The 24,179-nt window shown below is 32.1% G+C and overlaps 1 protein-coding gene across 15 annotated transcripts in view; it reads left to right on the forward strand.

The window, feature by feature from the left end:
- Positions 1-24,179, forward strand: part of STK3 (serine/threonine kinase 3) — a 502,315-nt gene that overhangs the window by 252,817 nt on the left and 225,319 nt on the right. For all 15 annotated transcript variants that reach the window (XM_074268483.1, XM_074268592.1, XM_074268524.1 and 12 more), the window contains 2 exons: positions 9,809-9,946; positions 16,041-16,166. In XM_074268483.1, coding sequence (XP_074124584.1) covers positions 9,809-9,946; positions 16,041-16,166 — 264 coding nt within the window. The remainder of the gene's footprint in view (positions 1-9,808; positions 9,947-16,040; positions 16,167-24,179) is intronic.

Here is a 24,179-nt window from a genome sequence, read left to right on the forward strand (position 1 = left end):
ACAGGTGTGTAGTGGTATCTCAGAGTTGTCTTCATTTGCATTTCTCTGATCAGTAGTGATTTGGAACACTCTTTCATATGAGTGGATATAGTTTCAATTTCATTATCTGAGAATTGTCTGTTCATATCCTTTGACCATTTATCAATTGGAGAATGGTTTGATTTCTTATAAATTAAGATCAATTATACATTTTGGAAATGAGACCTTTATCAGAACCTTTAACTGTAAAAATATTTTCTCAATTTGTTACTTCCTTTCTAATCTTGTTTGCATTAGTATTGTTTGTACAGAAACTTTTTAGTTTGATGTAATCAAAATCTATTTTGTGATCAATAATGATCTCTAGTTCTTCTCTAGTCATAAATTCCTTCCTCCTCCACAGGTCTGAGAGGTAGACTATCCTCTGTTCCTCTAATCTATTTATGATCTCATTCTTTATGCCTAAATCATGGACCCATTTTGATCTTATCTTGGTATATGGTGTTAAGTGTGGATCCATATCTAATTTCTGCCATACTAATTTCCAGTTTTCCCAACAGTTTTTTTCAAATAATGAATTTTTATCCCTAATGTTGGTATCTTTGGGTTTATCAAACACTAGATTGCTATAGATGTACCCTTTTTTGCCCTTTGTACTTAATCTGTTCCACTGATTGACCGGTCTATTTCTTAACCAATAACAAATGGTTTTGGTGACTGCTGCTATATAATATAGCTTTAGATCAGGTATACCTAGACCACCTTCATCTGACTTTTTTTTCATTAATTCCCTTGAAATTCTTGACCTTTTATTCTTCCATATGAACTTTGTTGTTATTTTTTCTAGGTCACTAAAATAGTTTCTTGGGAGTCTGATTGGTATAGCACTAAATAAATAGATTAGTTTGGGGAGTATTTTCATCTTTATTATATTCGCTCGGCCTATCCACAGCACTGGATGTCTTTCCAATTATTTAAATCTGACTTTATTTTTGTGACAAGTGTTTCGTAATTTTGCTCATATAATTCCTGACTTTTTTTTGGTAGATGGATTCCCAAATATTTTATGCTCTCAACATTTGTTTGGAATGGAATTTCTCTTTGTATCTCTTGCTGTTGCAATTTATTGGTGATGTATAAAAATGCTGAGGATTTATGTGGATTTATTTTGTACCCAGCAACTTTGCTAAAGTTATGAATTATTTCTAATAACTTTTTATTAGACTCTCTGGGGTTTTCTAAGTATACCATCGTATTATTTGCAAAGAGTGACAGTTTGATTTCCTCATTACCTACTCTTATTCCTTTAATCTCTTTCTCGACTCTTATTGCCGAGGCTTGCATTTCTAATACAATATTATTGAATAGTAATGGTGATAGTGGACAACCTTGTTTCACTCCTGATCTTACTGGGCAAGGTTCCAGTTTAGGAAATATTATTCTTTATTAGCAATCATGTGAAAAATTGTTGCAAAGCACTAATAAGAGAAAGACAAATCTGAATAATTATAAGGTTTCACCTCATATGCAACAAATTGTCAATAATTTTAAGATATCTGAATAGGAGGAGTTATATGTAAGTTTAAAAAATATATAAAAAGCATATGGGAGAGTGACTAAACAAGTTGTGGTTCATTATTTATAGAATATTATTGAGCTGTGAGGAAACATGAGTATGATCAGCATGGAAGTATTGAAAGATTTAAACTGATCCAAGATGAAGTAATCAGAATTAATTTCAAAAGGATTAAATTCAAACCGTAATAGAAAATTTCACTATCAGTCTTCTCTAAAGAAATATACATACTTAATATAGTTTGAAATTTTAATTATGGCTAGCAGTTTAAAATATTTATAACTTTTACAGTAAATTTTTATATAAAATATAACAAAATTGATCTTGTGGATATAGGTATTCCTTTTAAAAATACAGATCATATTGTTATCCATTCTTGCCTTCTCATCCTATATTAATCAAGTCCATGAGTTGCAACATCAGATGAGGGATAGATATGAGAAGTAACAGGATGTTACAAATGATAGCATTTGATAAGTTATTTGTATAGCAGATATGAAAAAAAAGGGAGAATCAAAGATTACTTTTTTGAGGTCAGATACTAGATATGTGATTGTGGGCAAGTAACTAACCCTGTATGTCTGTTTCCTCATCTGTCAAATGAACTGGAGAAGGGAATGGCAAACCACTCCACTGTTTTTGTTAAGAAAACCCAATTGGACTCATGAAGAGTCAGACATGACTGAAACTATTGAACAACATCAACAAAGGCTTAGAGTCTATGATTTCATTCCTGGGAAGTTCAAACAATACATCTAGAATTTGACATTATTTTGCATAAAATTGATAATTGGAGCCCTGGGAAAGAGGGAATATAGAGAGAAGAGAATAGGGTCAAGAAAAAAATATTAAGCAATATCACAATAGAAGAAGTTATAAGGCATGAAGAAGAACTAAGATGGTAGAGCAATAATGAAGGGAGATATATCTTTCTCAGTTACAGGACTGCATTGCATTTTCCAGGATATTTATAACTTTGCTAGATCCATTCAGGCCATCACCTCTACTCTCACACCAGAAAACTGTACTCTACCTGGAACCTTCCTACACTTTGATAGCCTACTTTTGATCTTATTTTGCTTGACTGCAGGCCTCCAAGCACTCCCCTGATTGATATCTCTAATCATACCACTTGCACATTTATTAGCCTTGAAGAGAATACTTTAAAAAGAATCAGTTTATAGGGAATTGAGGGTTGAGTTTTTGTGAAAAATTTTTGGAATATAGTCATATGTTTGTAAAAGTTTAACAGTGAATGGATAGAGATTAAGAGCTTGGGGGCTGTGGGCCAAGGGATAATTTTTTAGTTTTTGTTTTCTTTTTTTTTTTTTTTTTTTTTAAATTGTTATGTTTTATTTGTTAGGGTAAACTTAAACCTGTTTATAAGTAATGGAATAGAGAAGAAAATAGAGTGGAAAAACTGAAGATGAAAAGCTGATTAGGGAAATGATTGATATAACAAAGTACTAGTAAAGGTTAGATGATTTGCATAAAGGGAGAGATCATAGACCTAGACCTGGAAGAGATCTCATAGGCCATTTTATTCAGCCTCCACATTTTACAGATGAGGAAACTGAGGCTTAGAGAGATTAAATGACTCTCCCATTATCAGATAGAATGGATTGAAGGGATTTGAACCTACTTTTTTTCTGATTTCGAAACCAAAACTCTTTCCACAGTACCAAGATGCCACAGTACAAAGAATAATGCTAAGGCTTTTCCTTGGTCTCATTTGTCTGAGGCAATTCCCATTTAGTGATTAAGGCTAGGTAAAAAATGAGGCAAGGGATGATTCTTTTACCTAGTCAAAGGCCAAAACAAAACAAAAGAAAACAAAAAAACAAAAACAAAATAGGAGGGGAAGACCTTCAGGTCTGGTTCAGAACAGAACCAAGAACAGATCAATTGCTGTTTATACTAACTTTGAGCCATCAGAACCCAAATGTTGAGGCTTGGGTTAGGACCTATTGGCTAATTACTGAGGTGCCAGAGTGATTTGGGTTTAAGGGCATAGTCCTTAAAAAAAGAAATCTAACCCTAAGATATTATGAGATTTTAGGGAACAACATTTATATTTTTTGTACAGAGCACCTATAGCTAAGAACGTGTGTGAGAGAGGGAAAGTAGGGAAGCAAGGAGGGAGAGAAAAAGAAAGGTGAAAGAAAGGAAGAAGAAAGGGAGGAAGGAAGGGAAGAGCTGCATTTCCCAACTATAACTGGCTAGTGGGGCCCCTCATACTACTCAAAATTTTTTTCTCCTTCCTTCTTGAAGAGAACTGAGAACCATGCCATCATGAAGATGATATCATGGCTTGCAAGTGATATCGTGATTTGTAAGGTATTTTTGTATCATTTGTCATGGTAGCTTTTCACTAGTCATCACTGTTATTTATTTAACTAGCATTTACTAATTTTTTACTATATTGTTTTACTATATTGCTCTGGAAATACAGATAGAAAAACAATTAGTCTAAACACCCCAAAAGTTTACATTTGAATGAAGGGATATATAAAGTTTATGTGAAATACACTAAGATAATTTCTTAGAAGTAGGGGTAAGGAACTCTAACTAATAAATGGATCAAGATAGAGCTCTTGTAAGAGATTACATTGGAACAGAACTGAAGGATGCTAGAATCTTTCTCATTTAGAGGGGAAAAAAAGACAATGCATTCCAGGCACTGAGTATAAAACAAGTGGAACAATTGGGATAGAACATAAAGTATATAAAGGAAAAGTAATGTACAATTAGCAAGATTGTAAAAGACTTTAAAAGCCAACTAGAGATGTTTGTATTTTGTCATAGAAGCATTTAGAAGCCACTGAAACTTCTTAGCAAGGTTAGACTCATTCTTTAGCAATGCCAGTTTTGCAGCTGTGTGAAAGATAGTTTGGAAAGGGAAAAGACAAGAAAAGGATTGCAATTAGGAAGTTACTATATTAGTTGAGCTATGTGTGAACAAAGTCAGAACTAAAGTGTTGTTTGTATATGGGGGTCTAAAGGAACAATTGTGAAAATAAATTCTACCTGTTGAGTTAGAATCAGTAAGACTTGGCAATGGATTTGATTTGAGGGATATATCAAATGTAATTCTTAGGCTACAAACGTGGGTGACTGGAAGACGGAAGTAATTTCAACAAGAATAGAAATGTTAGAAGCAGTGGTTCCACTTTTAGATATATTGTATATATAATTATCATTTGGATATTAAGACAGATATAGAGCATCCAACTGGAGATGTCAAGTAAGCAAATGGTAATATGAACCTGGAATTCAGAAGTGAGACTATGGCTGAATATATAGATTTGGCTGTCATTTGCCATGATAGTTGTGCTTATGGGAGTTGGTGAGAGTATTAAGAAAAAAAGTAGAGACCAGAAAGACATAAAGAAACAAGACAGAACTCTAAGGTGTGCTCACACAAAGTGAATGGGCATGGTTGATAATTCAGCAAAGGAGACAAGTAGAACCAGGAAAGAAACTCAAGGAAAGGAGTAAATGTGTGGGAGGAGGGTTGGGCAAGTGTCAGATGCTGCAGAAAGGTGGAGAATGATGAGGACTGAGAAAAGGCCCCTTCAAGGCCTCCTGGGTATAGTGCAATAGCTTCAGGATCCCTTTTTGGACTATTCTGCCTTATACTGATCTATTACTTAGTGATTTTAAATTTCTTATATTCAGTAATTACAATTATATTTGCTTATGAGCATTTTAAAACTTTTAAAATGCATTTAAAATGCTTTATATTTGTTAGCTATTTGATCATTATAACTGTGAGATAGATTATATAGACTTAAAAAGTTTATGACTTAACTAAGCTATTTAAATGTAAGACTTACTCCACGTCTAGAATTCTTTCTGCTCTATCATAGATGTCTAATTTATCATATAGTTGGCTCTTAAATACTTCATAAAATCATTGATTCAATCAGTATGGATAGTATGAATGTCCCTAACAGTTTCTGTAGTAAAATAATAAATAATAACTAATAGCACTTTTTTTTTTTTATTGTTGGTAACCAACCTTCTGGTGGTGAATCTTCCCATACTTAACTATATTGCTTATTAGAGAACAGACACATAACCTATAATTGGGCAATACTATTTTGCCTTTGCTAGAGCTAGTAATCCTGATGACAAAGCTACTCTTCAGAACCAAAGTTTTCCCCTACATTATGGTAAAGTTTTGGAGTTAGGTTTTAGTGAAGGGTTATTAGCACTTAATTATTCTCTAATTCTTTTGAGTGATTTGATTGATACCTTCCTAAATTAAAAGATTTCTTAGCTGCAGTTGTAGCTATATTTAAAGCAATTCTTCCATAATCTTCTCTCCTCCCCATAGAATACAACAAAGCACAGAGATGTTTAATAAGTATTTCTTGCATGATTAAATGCATGTTTGTTTTATAAGGATGTTTTTAAGGACACTTTTGTTATTTTTACTATATTTAGATAAAGTTCCCATGTGTGTGAGGACTAGGCTATATTCTGAAAGAAGATGGGTTTTGTTCATGAGAAAGTTTTGTTATTATTTAGTATCACAAATGTTACATTAGCATTTGTTTTCTTTTAAAGGAAAAAATATGATTACTTTCATAGCTAGTTGCTTCTGAAGTTATAGTGTAATGCCATGAATCCATTAAAAATGATGATCATGATAATGTATTGTCTTTCATCTCCTCTATTATCTTTTAACTTAGAATAATATTTCACTAAATGATCTTCTTAAGTCAAACATGAGCATTTTTAATACTAAATATTAAGTTACATAGATGACTGTAATTCATGTTCTAATCATATAATCTTGATTTTTTTTCCCTGCCAACCATTTGTATTATTGGAATAATTGTCTCTGCCTTGCTTTAAGAATTTAAATCTTAACTTTTACTTTGCCTTCTGTCTTGGAAGTAGATGAAGAACTAGGGAAAAGTTGCCATTCTTATCTTTTCTGATCTTTAAGATTCTATTTAACATTTGTAGGCTCATATAGTCTCCTGATACATCTGAAATGACTGAAAAGATGGAGGGTACTATCATTCTGTATATCAAATGGTGGTGCAAAAGTGTTGCCTCACATGGGTTTTTATTTTTATTTTTCCTGAGGAATGGTCAGTTATCAAGGTTGATCCCAAAAAATGGAAGGCAATGTGATATAGTAGAAAGAGCAATGAATTTGGAAACTGGGTTTATCTTGGGTTCTGTCACTGTAATAGGTATGTGACTTTTGATAAATTATTTCATTTTTCTGGGCCTTGGTTTGCTTGTCTAATAAATGTGGGAAAGATTTTTAGTTTAATGAGAGAAAGGCAAACCAGAAAGCATTTATTGAGTTTGCTAAATGATGGGGATACACAGAAAACATTCATAACCTGAAAAGAACTATATAAATGGAAGCTATTATTTTAGAGTACATTAAAGAAAAAATTCAGAAATATGATTGAAAAAATTTCTCAAATTTTTAGAGCACAATGTTTAAGGATGATCTTGTGTGTGTATATTATAAAATCCATTTATTGGATTTTATGTTGATTTATTGATTTCCTTTTATATTTTTCTATACATAATCTTAAAGTTTCTTTAAATGTTGGGTGATTTATCTTCTTTAACTATAGAATATGTAGTTATGGCTTAATATTCTTATTTTATCTGTATGAAAGTAGTGTCTCACAGATTCATTTGCATTAAATTTGTCTATAATCTACACATGCCTACTGAAACTCTGTTGTATGTTCTCAGGCAATTTTTAAGTTCTCTTAAGTATTTTCTTTCTTAAGTTTATTATTTATTGATTTTTCTTTTTCTGTTGTTTGGAATCTACTTCTGTCATTTAATCAAATCTTCTGCACCAACGTATATGTGTATGAAAGGAGTAAAGGATATAAAGAACTTGGTAAAGGGCAAGGGAATAAAGAAGCTGACAGCTTCATCCCCTGCTGGGAAGTTGTTAAATATTTCTAGTCTAACTGCTGTAGGAAGAGGTCAAGCAATGTTCAGTCCTGAGTTACTCAACCAAGTCTATAAGAAGCCTTTGTTTGCATTCTACCTGACTGGAATGTATATGTATATGACCATATAGATTCAAAAACATCTCTCCTGCCCTTCCAATCACCCAGACCTACTTATGACCACTGAGTTAGATGTCATTGTCATCAAGTAAAATTTGAAAGCCTAGTTTATGTATTACAAGCAATTGACCCCTTATATGTTTAGAAACACGATCTATAAAGAAAAGGTTTGCTAGGTTAAATTATTAGAATAAAGAAAATTCCAAGGTGGTATGTAAATACTACTAAGAGAAAAGACTTTGCAAAAGTATTAATTCTTCTAGAATTCCCAATTTATTAAATTGATTACTGATTATTCTTCACTATTCATCATGTTATCTTTAGACTTCTATATAGCTGATGTTCATTAATTATTCTGTGTTTTCAGATTGTTGTATCATGAGTGAACCTCACTTTAAATGAAAATTTCAACTTATAAAGCATAAAGAATTCTTCTTTTAAAAATTGTATAAGCTTTCTTCATGTCTTTAAAGTCTGACTTTCATTTATAAAACTGTTAACCAGAATTCTTTTAGCAGTATATCTGTTATATAAAGCAAATTATGCAATTATCTTCAATTTGAAGCTTGCAATCACAGATTATAATGTCTAAAAATCATACATGTACTCTGTGTCTTCAAACTTGTGTCTTCAGAAGAGAGGCATTGTTTTCTATTAAAGAATATTAACTAGGGGGCAGCTAGGTGGCGCAGTGGATAGACCACCAGCCTTGAATTCAGGAGGACCTGAGTTCAAATGTGGTCTCAGACACTTATCCTTCCTAGCTGTGTGACCCTGGGCAAGTCACTTAACCCCAGCCTCAAAAGGGGGAGGGGGAATTATTACTGGAATTTAATCTGAGAACCAGAATGATTACAAAAATACTTTCTTTACTTCTTCCTTTTGTTTCAGTCAATTAATATTTTTGTACACTTTTTCTCCATTATTCCAAGGAGAGTGTGTATATGTGTGTGTGAAAAGTATTAAATTTGTTTAATTTGTTAAAATGCTAATTATGATTTTTAATACAGTAGTAATAGACGTATTATATATCTAATATAACAACACTATGTTAGGTTGTAGGGGAGAGACAAAAGTTAGATTATTAGCCACCACAGAGCTATAGGGAGTAATAGAGATATGTCACAGATAAAGATCATCACAATATACAATATTTCTTGATATGTATATTAGATATTGCAAAACAAAGCTCTACATTACATGCAAAGGGATATTTTTATGCAGTCAAGAGGGACAATCCAGTGAAGTCTTAATAGGAAAAAACTCCTTAGTAGGAAAAAAAGCATTTAATTTGTATTTTAAATGGTAGAAACTCAATGAGGAAGAAAAGAAAGGCTAATTCCAGTGACAGAGAGAAAAGAAAGCATAAGAAAAACCAAGAAAGAAAGTATAGATTTTGTTTTGGGTTAAAGAGCAGCTCAATTTGTCAAGATTATAGAAGATGTGAAGAAGAATGATATAAATGATTGGAAGAATATGGTGCCAGTCCAAAAAGTACTTAAGGAAGTCATGATTTTGAGCAGAATAATAACACAGATTTATGCTTAACAGAGATTATTCTTGTTGCATGGGACAGATGTAATTAGAGAAGGAGTAGAGACATCAAAGATCATTTATTCCATATCAAAATATACAATGAATTGAAAACATTATGAGCAAGTTTTATTTTTAAATCATAGCAGTAATATCTTATTCACTTGAAATATTTGTGATCATTGAGGAAAATCAGACTGTTTCTGGTCTTTTGGACTGCTATGCTTGTTCCTAAGTGATACTTATATACATATAATTAAGAGGTTTATAATATCTGGTAATAATATCAGGTTTCAGAAGCAACATAATTTAAGAAGAATATGTTTAACCAGGAAATGCCCTTATTTGTTAAGAGGGTCAGAAATGAAAAATCTTCTCTGGAGACTAATCAATAGTAATAGATAAAATAAAGAATGATGTGCTCAATGAGGTACAATTTAAATAGAGGAAATTTAATGGGAAGTGGCTACATTGGTAGCAGATGGACTTGCTTCCTGAATTTATATCTCACTGGAAATCTTAGACCAGTTAAAATGTGTTATTTAGATTTAGAGTCTGATAACTAGTATGGATAAAGAGATATGTTTATTTGACTGTGCTCTTATGATTTTTGCAGACTTTTTTTTCACCTGTTGATTTGGGATTTTTTTTTAACTAGGCTATTTTTATGATTCCCACAAATCCACCACCAACATTCCGAAAACCAGAACTTTGGTCTGATGAGTTCACTGATTTTGTCAAGAAGTGCTTAGTGAAGAGTCCTGAACAGAGAGCCACAGCAACACAGCTCTTGCAGGTCAGTACATATGTTGCTCAATGAGGTAATTTTTTTCCTGCCCCTCAATTTCCTGGCTGTCAGCTGAGTTTCATAATTCAGGAAACCTTAGTAAGATTTAAACTTCTGAAGATGTACAGATTATACTCTTGACTCTCTTGAATCTTTTTTTGGTCTTCTATCTTTTTACCATGATTTTTTTAACCCTGATTTCCTTGACATTCTAGTTTTTATTATTAAAAAAAAAGTTAATTTCCTACTTTAATTCTATTTTAAAATAAAAATTTCAAAGGATTCTGCGTTCAAAAACTTAACCTTTGTGCTTTATCCACATACTGTTTACATTGCTACTATTTCTAACATTTTCCTTCTAGTATATTCTTAGTCATTTTGTTTGTGTAAAGAAGAGATCTTTGAACTCTTTGAAAAGAATGAAAAGGTACAAAAATGAAGTCTAAGATTACTAAAGAGGAATCAGTATTGTTATAAGTAATAAACTTTACTCCTAGGGTAACAAGAATTTTTTGCCCAAAGATATTCAGACCATCTTAATCACATGAGATCTCTATATATTTATTTCTTTTTTTATTTTAACAGATGTGTCAAGAGCCATTGAATATATAATACATGTACCACATTAAAACAAAAATAAAGAAAACCAAAAATTTTACTTTACCCTAGGTTAATAAACCCAATTTAAAAACGTGGATTCTTTAAAACTTTCTAGACTGTTATATAAACTTTCTTAAAAGTCTCCTCATTTCTAATACCTACTCTTTCAGTCTGTCTCTTGATATCAGAGTAATTTTATTGTTTAACCTATCTTTGATATCAGAGTACATTTTCATATATACTGATTTGATCCTGTCACTCTTCTTCTCAGAAACCTTTAATGGTTTAGTGGATTAGTTCTAATAGCTTTTTAGTAGAATCTCTGCGGTTCTCTAAGTATACCATCATATCATCAGCAAAGAGTGATAATTTGGTTTCCTCATTACCTACTCTTAATTCCTTTAATTTCTTTTTCATCTCATATTGCTGAAGCTAGCATTTCTAATACATTATTGAATAATAATGGTGATAGTGGGCAACCTTGTTTTAGTTCTGATTTTATTGGGAATGGTTCCAGTTTATCCCCATTACATATAATGCTTACTGATGGTTTTAAATAGATGCTACTGACTATTTTAAGGAAAAGTCCATTTATTCCTATACTCTCATATGTTTTTAATAGGAATAGATGTTGGATTTTATCAGATGCTTTTTCTACATCTATTGGGATGATCATATGGACACACACTCTTTCTTAATTTAATTTCTTTTACTTTGTGCACTACCCAGAGTCTTACTCCAATGTCTAATCCAGGAATCATTAAGGTGACCCTGGATTCTTTGTCTCTTACATAATGAAGTATAAATGACAAGGAAAACAAAAATAATAGCAATATAACTGGGTACCCAAAAGAAATCTAGGTTCAAGATAACATAGTTTTAAATACATTGAAGGATTGAGTCTCCATATATCTGAATAGTGAAAATACCTAATATGTAGAAATAATCACAGACAATATATCTGCCGATTGAGGATGTCAAAAATTACTACATATACATATGTATTATGTGACATCTATAAAATCTTTTTAAAGCTTTTTCATAGAAATATTTGCTTCTGAATGTATACTCGTAAATAAATAAATTTACTTCCCTAACATGTGAGAGTCATAATTCTTCTCCTTCTATGTACCATCTCAACCTATAGGGAGGGAAAAAAAAATCATACCCTACCTCTGTTATACAGCACAGTCCCACTTCTAAGCTCAAAAGTTCCCTTGGCCTCTCATTCCAGGTACCCTGAGTTCCATGTTAGGCTAACTAACTGCATAATCCTGTGTGGCTCCACAGTCATCATGATTTTAACTATTGGTCCTTTGTGGATCACTTCTGCTCATTGAATAACATTTTTTTCTGATTATAAATTTCCTGGATGATATTTTTTTAAAATTTTTTTTATTATTTTATAATTATACAATTTTTTGACAGTATATATACATGAGTAATTTTTTAAAATAACATTATCCCTTTTATTCATTTTTCCAAATTATCCCCTCCCTCCCTTTACTCCCTCCCCTAGATGACAGGCAATCCCATACATTTTTTATGTGTTACAGTATAACCTAGATACAATATATGTGTGTAAATCCAATTTTCTTGTTGCACGTTAGATTCAGAAGGTATAAGTAACCTAGGTAGATAGACTGTAGTGCTAACAATTTACATTCACTTCCCAGTGTTCCTTCTCAGTGTGTAGTTGTTTCTGTCCATCTTGGATCAACTGGAAGTGAGTTGGATCTTCTTTATATTGAAGATACTGGATGATCTTTTTTATGATACTTCTTTTATTTATCACCATTGGTAATATGCTTCAGCCTATTTATGTCTATTGTGTACTGCTCAGTTAATCTAATGGGCCATTTGCAATTTTGTTGCTTTGGAGATTAGGGTATTGTGTGGATGCAAATCATTACCAAAGAAATTTGGTACTGAAAAGGAGAGTGTTGATGTTAAAAGTCACTTGGGTCACTTATGCAGTAAGAAGGAGGCTTGTAAGCATAATACTAGGAAAGGGGTAAAAGGGTCAAAAGAAAGTAGGCAAAGTACTCTAGGTAAATTTGATAAGGGAAAGATATCACTGACAATTCAAGGGATCAAGTAAGGCTTAAGTAACTACTTAGTTTCCACACTGACATTTTCAGGCTAATAAAATTTAACTTAATTTCAGTTGTATTTATATAAAAGCATCTTACTGGAATGAAGCCAAAAATGTTGACAGATTCATTCCTTGCAAGCTTGTACATTGTATTAGGATTGTAGAAGTATATTGATAAATGTATGTGTTGCTAGTTAAGTTTTTTCTGGCAAAAATATGTTTGTCTGCAGATATTTTTTTTTCTTAAACCCCAAACTAATAAGATACTACTGTAATGTGAAATTTCTCTTTATATTTTTAAAACATTTTATTATGAAGATATATGCTGATATTACTATTTACATTTTGCATTTGAGGCATTTTATTAATTGATATTAACTATTGGAATAATACATAGGCTTTTGTCTTCCCATTTTTTTTTAAATTTCAGAAACATTTATATCCAGAATACAGAAATCTTTTGCTTTAAGAACATGTAACTTTTATGGTTTAGAACTTTTTTTGTTTAACATTTGAAACCCTTCATAAGCGGATTACAGACTTATCTTCTCAGGGTCATTCTTTCTCCTCACTCATTTCAGCCATTATTATTCTGTGTATATGGTGTTCCATCACTTTCTTACCCTTCCTTTCCAGACTCTCCCCCATTATATCTGTAGAAGACAAGCTCTTTAGGGCAAAAATTGACATTTGTTTTTTTCCTTTGCTCCTAAAACAGGGACACTTAATAAATGCTACTTTATATTTGTTATGATATAGCTTCTTTATAAAAGGTTTTCTTTTTCCTTATAGAAAAATTCACTCCAGGTTCCTTTTAAACAGATTTCTTCTATGCATTTAAGCTTGTTTGACTTACGAAAATTCAGTTTATGTACAGTCATTTTACATTTTGTAACATGTAGTCTATTAGAATTTGTTTCAGTAGATTGACCCAATGTACTGCAATTAACAAATCAATCAGCAAATATTCATTAAGTTCATGTAATTAATTAAAAATATCTTTTTCTGGCCTTTATCCTTTTCTAAATAGACTAAACACAAAAAATGATAATTTTTATTATTAGTCATATAACAAAGAGCATCATGTAACACTAAAATGTCACATAGTCTTCCTTCCTTATCCACCACCTGTCTGTGTATTCAGAGACTTTAGTGTTAAAAATCCTTTTAGCAGCTTATCTGTGATATAATTTTAGGGACTTAAACCTCTTTGTGTGGAGTGATGTCCTGCTTTAGTTAGAACAGTTTAATATTATAAAATAAGTGAAAATTTTCACTTATTAAAAATTATTTATTAATTAAATTTTTTAAACTCCATTTTATTAACCTCACCTGTAATTTAGAATTTATTTATTTTGAGGGGACTATGCAATTGGGGTAAGTGATTTGCCCCAGGTCACATAACTATTAAGTGTTAAGTGTCCCAAAATACTTAAGGAGGTTCTCCTCACTTGAGGGCTGGTACTCTATCTATTGTGTCATCTAGCTGCCCTTCACTTCTTAAAAATTAGAGAAAATTGAATATGAATAAACTTAATTTTAAGGGCACCAAAGAGAGTGACTACCATATTGAGAACTCAAGAGCTGCAAAACCTGATGACATATCAACTAATTTGCTTATAACTGATTTATGAATAATAAAGATAAGATAAAAATGACAAATCATATAAATATTTGGAGACTGTGATATGATTGAAAAAAGGACAGTTAATTTGATGGGAGAAATTTGGGGAGAAGTGACTTTTTAGGTGAAAGATGAATCATAGAGATACCACTCTCATTTGGGACACCACTTCATACCTTTCAAATTGGCTAAAATGACAAGAAAAGATAATGATAAATGCAGAGGGAATAAGGGAAAACTGGGATACTAATGCATTGTTAATGGAAGTGAAATGATACAACCATTGTGAAAAGTAATTTGGAACTATGCCCAAAGGTCTATAAAACTATGCATACCCTTTGATCCAACAGCCTCACTAAGGCTCCACATGTGCTTTTTTTTTTTTTTTTTTTTCTTTTTTTTATGGTTTTTCTTTCTTGGTCTGATTTTTCTTGCACAATATGACAAATACAGAAATATGTTTAAAAAAATGGCACACTTCCCTTATATCAGATTGTTTGCTGTTTTGGGGAGGGAAGAGAAATAGAAGAGAGGGAGAAAATTTTGGAACACAGTATTACAAAAATGTTGAAAAACTATCTTTACATGTATTTGGAAAAATAAAATACTATTGAGAAAAAAGAAAGGAAGGAACTTATATTCTACTGAAAGTGTAAACTAGATGACATTTACCTTAAAATCTTTGATTTCATAATCCTGTGACTGATGAGACTACTATGTATTAAATGTAGCCCCTCTGTATTATTTTACCAGTTTTCTGAAAAGGTATTACCAACACCTTTTTCTCAGCCCTTATCCAGCATAACAGTATGTTGATGAATATGTCCTTTCAGCATTTATATTCTTTTCTATACTTTTAAAAAATGTTTTAGAGAAGATTTTAATATTGTAATAATTCTTTAAGCAGTATGTTGAAAGCATTTTGCTTATATAATTAACAAATGCTTCTTCCATATATAAGCATGGAAATAAAATTTCAAAGCTACATTATTCACCTTCCCTTCCTCCAAAACACTACTGCTTTTCCACACAACTATTAGAACTGTATGTATGTTCTTTCTTGGTGGATTTTTATTGTTCTTTAGAGGGATAGGAATTACATGTCTTAACTACTATACAGCCAGTTTATGGGAGTTTTAGCATGGAAAGGTACACATACAACATATATCCTATTTATGTGCTCTATGAAGAGTATTAAAATAGTTTCACATAGTTTTGAAATGAGGACTGTATTTGTTTGCTGTAAGAAATAGTTGTTCTTTTTTAACTGTTTCACATTTCACTTGTAGAAATGATTATATTACTCAAGACATATTAAAACACAAATCTGCTGAAAAAGGCAACAAAAATGGTTGCTCTTCTTTTGACTACTAATTTGTGCTGTCAGTTTGTTAAGATTAATTAAATACTGTAACTGAATATTAGAATAGGTTTATTTTTTTATGTCAAACAATCACTACTATGTTTTATTTACTACCTAATGCCCACTTCCTTTGGACAATTATACCCCAAGTATAATGCAATTGTTAGTTACATGGTTGCATTTGCTTATATTTTGATGTTTTTTAAAAAAACAGAAAAGCACAATTTTTAGTTCCAGAGCAGCTGAAAGATTATCTGTTCTGTTACCTAAGCTTTTAATTATTTTATTACAAAAAATACTAAAAAATGTTTACAATTGAAGCATATGATCCTGATTTACATTTACATGTTGTTTTTAACATCTGTTAGATGGAATTAAGAAAAGTCTGTTGTATTTATGCTGTATAATTTTACCTTCCTAGCATCCTTTTATCAAGAATGCCAAACAAGTATCAATTCTAAGAGACCTGATCACAGAAGCTATGGACATAAAGGCCAAAAGACACGAAGAACAGCAACGAGAACTAGAAGAGGAGGAAGAAAATTCGGTTTGTAATTATCCATTATTTTTCCAAAAATGTTAGTTTTACTCAACATGGCCCCTTAATAATGACTCAATTTGCCAAAACTGACCTAAGCAGAATTTTTCTAGAGTTGCTCAAGACAATTGCCAAATTGTCTTGTTACTATATTCAAGTTGATACTGGATATGCTTTATGTTAGTGTTAACTTTAAAAAGACTGATATGTACATATAATTATGTTACTATTATATAAGTTCATGATTGATTAATTGAATTAAGAATTAAATCTCATACACTATCATAATTACTCTCAGTATTGTAATTTAGCACTATTCGATAGCCACAGTATCATAGATTATATAAAAAATTACTAGGTATGCCTGAAGATCACACTGTTCTCAGAAGGAGAAATATGGCTTTATAATATAACTGTCAGTAATGTAGACTGTATCAGTGAACTGGATTATTTGTGCCTTTCATTTGTCTACTTCCATTTTTAGTTTCATTAATCACTCATCCATCAGTTTTAGTTCATCTATATTGTTTAATCCATTCATTCATTCATGTCTGACTCATTGTGATCCCATTTAAGGTTTTCTTGGGAAAGGTCTTGGAGCACTTTGCCATTTCCTTTTCCAGCTCATTTTACAGATGAGGAAACTGAGGCAAAAAGGGTTAAGTGATTTACTTAGGGTCAGACAGTCACTAAGTATCTGAGGTGGGATTTGAACTCTGGTCTTCCTGACTCTAGGCCTGACATTCTATCTACTGTATAGTAGAAATTATTTTATATAGGGATTTGTTCTATTTTGGCCCATGTAATTTTGATTGCTCATGCTGTGCAACAGTCTTAGAGTACTTATATCTATTTTTAATACTTGCTTTGTCAAAGTCCTGTGGTTCAAGATGGCAAGAGTGAAACCAGGAAGCTTCTTGAGTTCTTCCAGTTTCCCTTTTGAACAAAGTCTGAATGAAACCATTCTCCAATTCAAGATAGATTAGATGGCCTTCAAGTAATGTCAGTCTCACAGGGTGAGAGGGGTGTTCAGCCCAGCTTGGACAGTGTCTGGGAAAGCCAGCAAGAGGATCTTAATCACAACAGATCAACAATTGAGACCCTTGATCCTGATTATAGCAGAGCTGACCAGTAGGGCAGCCTCCAGTCCCAGCACTAAAGGCAAATTGCTAGCCCAGGAAACCAGTCTATTGCCTGGAGAGCAAGACACCAAACACAAAGCGCTCCTGTACTCAAAGCCAGGGCTCAGCTACACAAGAAACTGGGATAACTCCTTTGTCCCAGGAGCAGAACTCAATCTTAAAAGTCACAAAATAGGAAGAAAGAAAAAAAATATAACCAAAAAAATGGGAAAAAACCCAAAAACCAAAAAAACTTTTAACCATAGAAAGCCACTACTATGACAGGGAGAACCAAAACATCAACTCGGAAGACAAAATGCCCACATGAGAAATCTCAAAGGGTGATATGAAGTGATCTCAAGCCCAAAGAGGTTTCTTGGAAGTGCTCATACAGGATTTTAAAAGGCAAATAAGAGAAGTAGAAGAAAAGGAAAAGAAAGGAGATGTATACAGGAGAAAGTCAACAGTTTGGAAAAGGAAGGATTAAAAATTGATTGAAGGAAACAATTCCTTAAAAAACACAGGTGGCCAAATGCAAAAAAAAAAAAAAAAAAAAAAAAATCAGATGATGAGAACAGCACCTTGAAAAATAAAGCTAATCAAATGGAAAAAGATATTAAAACCTAACTGAAGAAAATTATATATCAAAAACTGGAAGTGAGCAAAGGGAAGCTAATGACTCTCTAAGTAGCATTCTTCAAGAGATCATCAAGGAATGTGGGAAAACTGGGACACTGATACATTGTTGGTGGAGTTGTGAAAGAATCCAGCCATTCTGGAGAGCAATTTGGAACTATGCCCCAAAAGTTATCAAACTGTGCATACCCTTTGACCCAGCATTGCTGCTATTGGGCTTATATCCCAAAGAAATACTAAAGAGCGGAAAGGGACCTGTATGTGCCAAAATGTTTGTGGCAGCTCTTTTTGTTGTAGCTAGAAACTGGAAGTTGAATGGATGTCCATCAAATGGAGAATGGCTGGGTAAATTATGGTATATGAAAGTTATGGAATATTATTGCTCTGTAAGAAATGACCAGCAGGACGAATACAGAGAGGCTTGGAGAGACTTACATCAACTGTTGCTGAGTGAAATGAACAGAACCAGAAGATCACTGTACACTTCAATGCTGTATGAAGATGTATTCTGATGGAAGTGGATATCTTCAACATAAAGAAGATCCAACTCACTTCCAGTTGATCAATGATGGACAGAAATAACTACACCCAGAGAAGGAACACTGGGAAGTGAATGTAAATTGTTAGCACTACTATCTATCTACCCAGGTTACTTATACCTTCGGAATCTAATACTTAATGTGAAACAAGAAAATGGTATTTACACACATATATTGTATCTAGGTTATATTGTAACACATGTAAAATGTATGGGATTGCCTGTCATCAAGGGGAGGGAGTAGAGGGAGGGGGGGGGATAATTTGAAAAAATGAATACAAGGGATAATATTATAAAAAAAAATTACTCATGCATATATACTGTGGAGGAAAAAAAAAAGAGATCATCAAGGAAAACTTTCCTGATATATTAGATAAAGGGCAAAATAGTCATTGGAAGAATCCATTGATCACCTCAGGAAAGAGATCCCAAGGGAAAACCCCAAGAAACATTTTTGCAAAACCCCAAATCTGTATTCTGAAGGAAAAAATGCTGGAAGCTGTTAGGGGAAAAAAACCCAAAACAATTCAGGTATTGAGGAGTTATAGTCAGAATTACCTGGGATCTAGCAACTTCTACAGTAAAGGATCAGAGGCCTGGAATACTATTCCAAAAGACAAATAATTTGAATTACAGCCAAGAATCAACTATTCAGTGAGACTGAGTATCATCTTTCAGGGGAGGAAATGGATATTCAATGAATTAAGAAACTTTCAAATCACTTTTTTTTTTCCCCAAAGGACCAAAACTAAACAGAAAATTTGTTCTTCAAATACAGGATTCCAGAGAAGCATAGAAAGGTGAACAAGAAAGCAGGGGGGAGGGGGGAATACCCACATATTATTTAAAAGTTAAACTGTTTACATCACTACATGGAAAACAATACTTGTAAATCTTGAGAAGTGTATCTTTTATTAGGGCATTAAAGGGGTTATACATAGAAAGAAGAGGGTATGAGAAGAGGGTATGAGTATAAGTTGATTTTGATGTTATGATATTTTAAAAAAAAATTGAGGGGTAGAAAAAGTATTATCCCAGTAGAAGAGAAAAGGGGAGGTAAAAGGAGGTAAATTAAGTCACATGAAGAGGCACAAAAGACAGTAGAGGGAAAGAAGGGAAAAGGATGAGCATTGTCTGCATCTTGATCTTATCCTTTTAGGCTCAAAAAGGGAATAACATCTTTACTCAGTTGGATATAGAAATTTATTTTACGCTATAAGGAAAGAGGAAAAAGGAAAAAGAAAAGAGAGAGAGGTTAGATAGAAGGGAGGGCATGGATTGTGTGGAAAGAGAACAGAAGTATATAGAGGGAAGAAAATAGAATGGAAGGAAATGCAGAGCTGGTAATGTGAATGGGATGAACTGTCCCATAAAATGGAAGCAGATAGCTGCATGGATAAATATTTTGTTTACAAGAAACATTTGAAACAATACATACAGAGTAGTGGTAAAAAACTGAAGCAGAATTTATTATTATTCAGTTGAAGCAAAAAGAAAAAAAGCAATTCTGATCTCAGATAAAGCCAAAGCAAAAATAGATCTAATAAAAAGAGATAAAGAAGGAAACTACATCTTATTAAAGGATACCATAGTATATATGCATCAAGTGGTATAGCATCCAAATTCTTAGAGAAGTTATGCCAGTTTCTGGCAGAAATAGACAGCAAAACTATATTAGTGGGAGACCAGAAAAACTATATTAGTGGGAGACTTCAACCTCTCCCTCTCAAATCTAACTATGAAATAAACAAGAAAGAAATGGAGATTAATAGAATCTTAGAAAACTTTATGATAGACCCCTAGAGAAAACTGAATAAGGATTTTTCTAAGCACTACTTGGCTCCTACACAAAAATTGGCCATGTATAGTAAATCTCACAATCAAATGCAGAAAAGCAGAAATACTAAATTCTTTCTTTTCAAATCACAAGTCAATAAAAAAATATATTCAGTAAAGGGCCAGGAAAAGATAGGCTAAAAACCAATTGTAAATTAAATAATCCAATTCTAAAGAATTAGTGAGTCAAACAGCAAATCTTAGAAACGACAATTTCATCCAAGAGAAGGACAATAATGAGACAACCTACCAAAATCTTTGGGATGAAGCCAAAGCAGTTCTTATGGGAAATTTCATATCTCTAAATAGTTAATATGAATAAAATAGAGAGAAATCAGTGAATTGGGCAAGCAACTAAAAAAGCTAGAAGAACAACAAATTAAAAGCCTTCAATTAAATATCAAATTAGAAATACTGAAACTCAAATGAGAGATTAATAAAATTGAAAGTCAGAAAATTATTGAATTAGTCAATAAAACTAAGAATCAGTTTTATGAAAACCCCCCCAACAAAATACTTAAACCTTTTGCTAATTTGATTAGGAAAAGGAAAGAAAGAACCAAATTACCAGCATAAAAAATGAAAAGAGCGAATTTATCACCAATGAAGAAAAATTTAGAGCAATAATTAAGAGCTATTTTACCCAGCTGTATGCCACAAACTTGACAATCAACTTGAAATGAATGAATATTTACAAAAGTATAAATTGTACAATTAACAGAAGAGGAAACCAAATATTTAACCCTAACTTAGGAAGAAAAAAACCAAAACATTGAACAAGCCATCAATGAACTTCTTAAGAAAAAATCCTCCAGGACCAGATGGATTTATAAGTGAATTCTACCTAACATTTAAAGAACAACTAATTCTAATACCATATAAACTATTTGGAAAAATAGATAAAATAGGAGTTCTGCCAAATTCCTTTTATGATACATATATGGTGCTGATACTTAAAGCAGGAAGAGTCAAAACAGAGAGAAAATTACAGACCAATTTCCCTAATGAATGTTGATTTAAAAATTTTAAGTATTACACTATGACCAATTAGGATTTATATCAGGAATTCAGGGCTGTTTCAGTTGAAAGAAAATTATTGACATAATTGACCATATCAATAACTAGACAATAGAAATGATAAGATTATCCCAATAGATGCAGAAAAAACCTAAATACAGCATCCATTTCTATTAAAAACACTAGAGAGCAGTTTACTTTAATGGAGTTTACCTTAAAATGATAAGCATCATCTTTCTAAATTCTTCAAGAAGCATTATTTGTAATGGGGAGAAGTTAGGTGCATTCCCAGTAAGATCAGGGTTGAAGCAAGGATGCCCATTATGATTCAAGATTGTACTAGAAATGTTGGTTTAGCAATAAGAAAATTAAAATAAATTAAAAGAATTGAAGTAAGCAATGAGGAGATAAAACTATCTCTTTATAGTTTTGCAGATAATATGATGGTATATCTAGAGAATTATCCAAAAATCTATTTGAAATAATTAACAGTTTTAGCAAAATTTCAGAATAGAAATTAAACCCACATCATCAACATTTCTATATGTTACTAACAAAGCCCTGTAGCAAAAGAGAAGTTCCATTAATACCAATAAACTTTGGATGGAAAATGCCAATTGCATCCAGAAAGAAAACTTTGGAGACTGAATGTAAATCAATACATGTTGTGTTCACTTTTTTTTACTACTTTTTTTCCTTTCGTGATTTTTCCATTTTGTTCTGATATTTCTCTCCCAACATAATTCATAAGGAAATATGTTAAAAAAAAAAAAGAATGTTCATTTTTAAATCAAAAACATGCATGTAACTAGGGAAAATAGAAATTAAAAAAAAAAAGAAAAAAATTACTTGCTTTGTTTAGCAGTGATTGAGCTTTAAGAGTACTAAATGTAGAGTCAGGAGACTAGAACTCAAATTACACATTGGATATTAACTGGGTAATGATGAACAAATATTTGACCTCTCAGTTTCATCATTTATAAAATGGAAAAAATAGTATTTGTACTATGTATTTCACAGGAAGATTATAAACCTCTAAGTATAAATGTGAATTACTATTATGATCATCAATAATATAAATATTAGAGATTCTCACTGTCTTTTATATGTTGTATTATGATCAGATAGTGATGAATTTTTAGGTCTATATTATTAACAAGATGAAATTCAGTGTGGATAGATGCTGAATCATATGCTTGGGTTTTAGAAGTTGATTTCACAAGTATAATTTAGAATAACATGGTTGGACAGAAATTTGCCTGAAAAAGATGTGGGAGTTTTTAATAAACTCTCTGATTTTCTAAGATTCAGCAATATGATGTTGCAATTAAAAAACTATTGTGATATTGGCGTGTATTAAGAGCAGCATAGCTTCCAGAAATAAGGAGACAATAGTCATGCTTACTGTGTCATGATCAAACCACATTTGGAGTATTATATTTGGTTTTATGCACTGTATTTTATTATTTTTTATTACAGCTTTTTATTTACAAAACATATGCATGGATAATTTTTCAACATTGATCCTTGCAAAACCTTCTGTTCTAACTTTTCCTCTCCTTCTCCCCATCCCCTCCCCTAGATGGCAGGTAGTCCAATACATGTTAAATATATTAAAGTATATATTGAACACAAATTATGTGTATATATTTATACAGTTGTCTTGTTGCACAAGAAAAATTGGATCTAGAAGGAAGGTAGAAAATACTGAGAAGGAAAACAAAAATGTAAGCAAACAATAACAGAAAGAGTGGAAATCCTATGTTTTGGTCCACACTCATTTCCCACAGTTCTCTATCTGGATGTAGCTGGTTCTCTTCATTACTGAACAATTGGAACTTGTTTAAATCATCTCATTGTTGGAGAGCCACATCCATCGGATTGATCATCATATAGTATTGTTGTTGAAGTGTATACGATATCCTGGTTCTGCTAATTTTATATAGTATCATTTCATGTAAGTCTCTCCAAGCCTCTCTGAAATCATCCTGCTGATCATTTCTTACAGAAAAATAACATTCCATAACATTCATATAACACAGTTTATTTAGCAATTCTCCAATTGATGGGCATCCACTCAGTTTCCAGTTTCTGGCCACTACAAAGAGGGCTGCCACAAACATTCTTGCACATACAAGTCCCTTTCCCTTCTTTAAGATCTCTTTGGCATATAAGTCCAGTAGGAACACTGCTGGATCAAAGGTTATACACAGTTTGATAACTTTTTGAAGATAGTTCCAAATTGCTCTCCATAATGGTTGGATCCATTAATAATTGTACCAACAATGTATCAATGTCTTAGTTTTCCCACATCCCCTCCAATATTCGTCATTATCTTTTCCTGTCATCTTAGCCAATCTGAGAGGTGTGTAGTGGTATCTTAGAATTGTCTTAATTTGTATTTCTCTGATCAGTAGTGATTTGGAGCACCTAAAAATAGTTTCAATTTCTTCATCTGAAAATTGTCTGTTCATATCCTTCGACCATTTATCAGTTGGAAAATGGCTTGATTTTTTTATAAATTTGAGTCAATTCTCTATGTAGTTTGGAAATGAGTCCTTTATCAGAACCTTTGACTGTAAAAACTATTTTCCCAGTTTATTGCTTCCCTTCTAATCTTGTCTGCATTAGTTTTGTTTGTACAAAAACTTTTTAACTTAATATAATCAATATTTTCTCTTTTGTGATCAGTAATGGTCTCTAGTTTTACTTTGGTCACAAATTCCTTCCTCCTCCACAGGTCTGAGAAGTAAACTATCCTATATTCTTCTAATTTATTTATAATCTCATTCTTTAGACCTAGATAAATTTTACTTTATCTTAGTGTGTGGTGTTGTGTCAGTGCGTAGTTTCTAGTTTTCCCATCAGTTTTTA

This window comes from Sminthopsis crassicaudata, chromosome 1, assembly GCF_048593235.1.
Source record: "Sminthopsis crassicaudata isolate SCR6 chromosome 1, ASM4859323v1, whole genome shotgun sequence".
In the NCBI taxonomy this organism is placed as follows: Eukaryota; Metazoa; Chordata; class Mammalia; order Dasyuromorphia; family Dasyuridae; genus Sminthopsis; species Sminthopsis crassicaudata.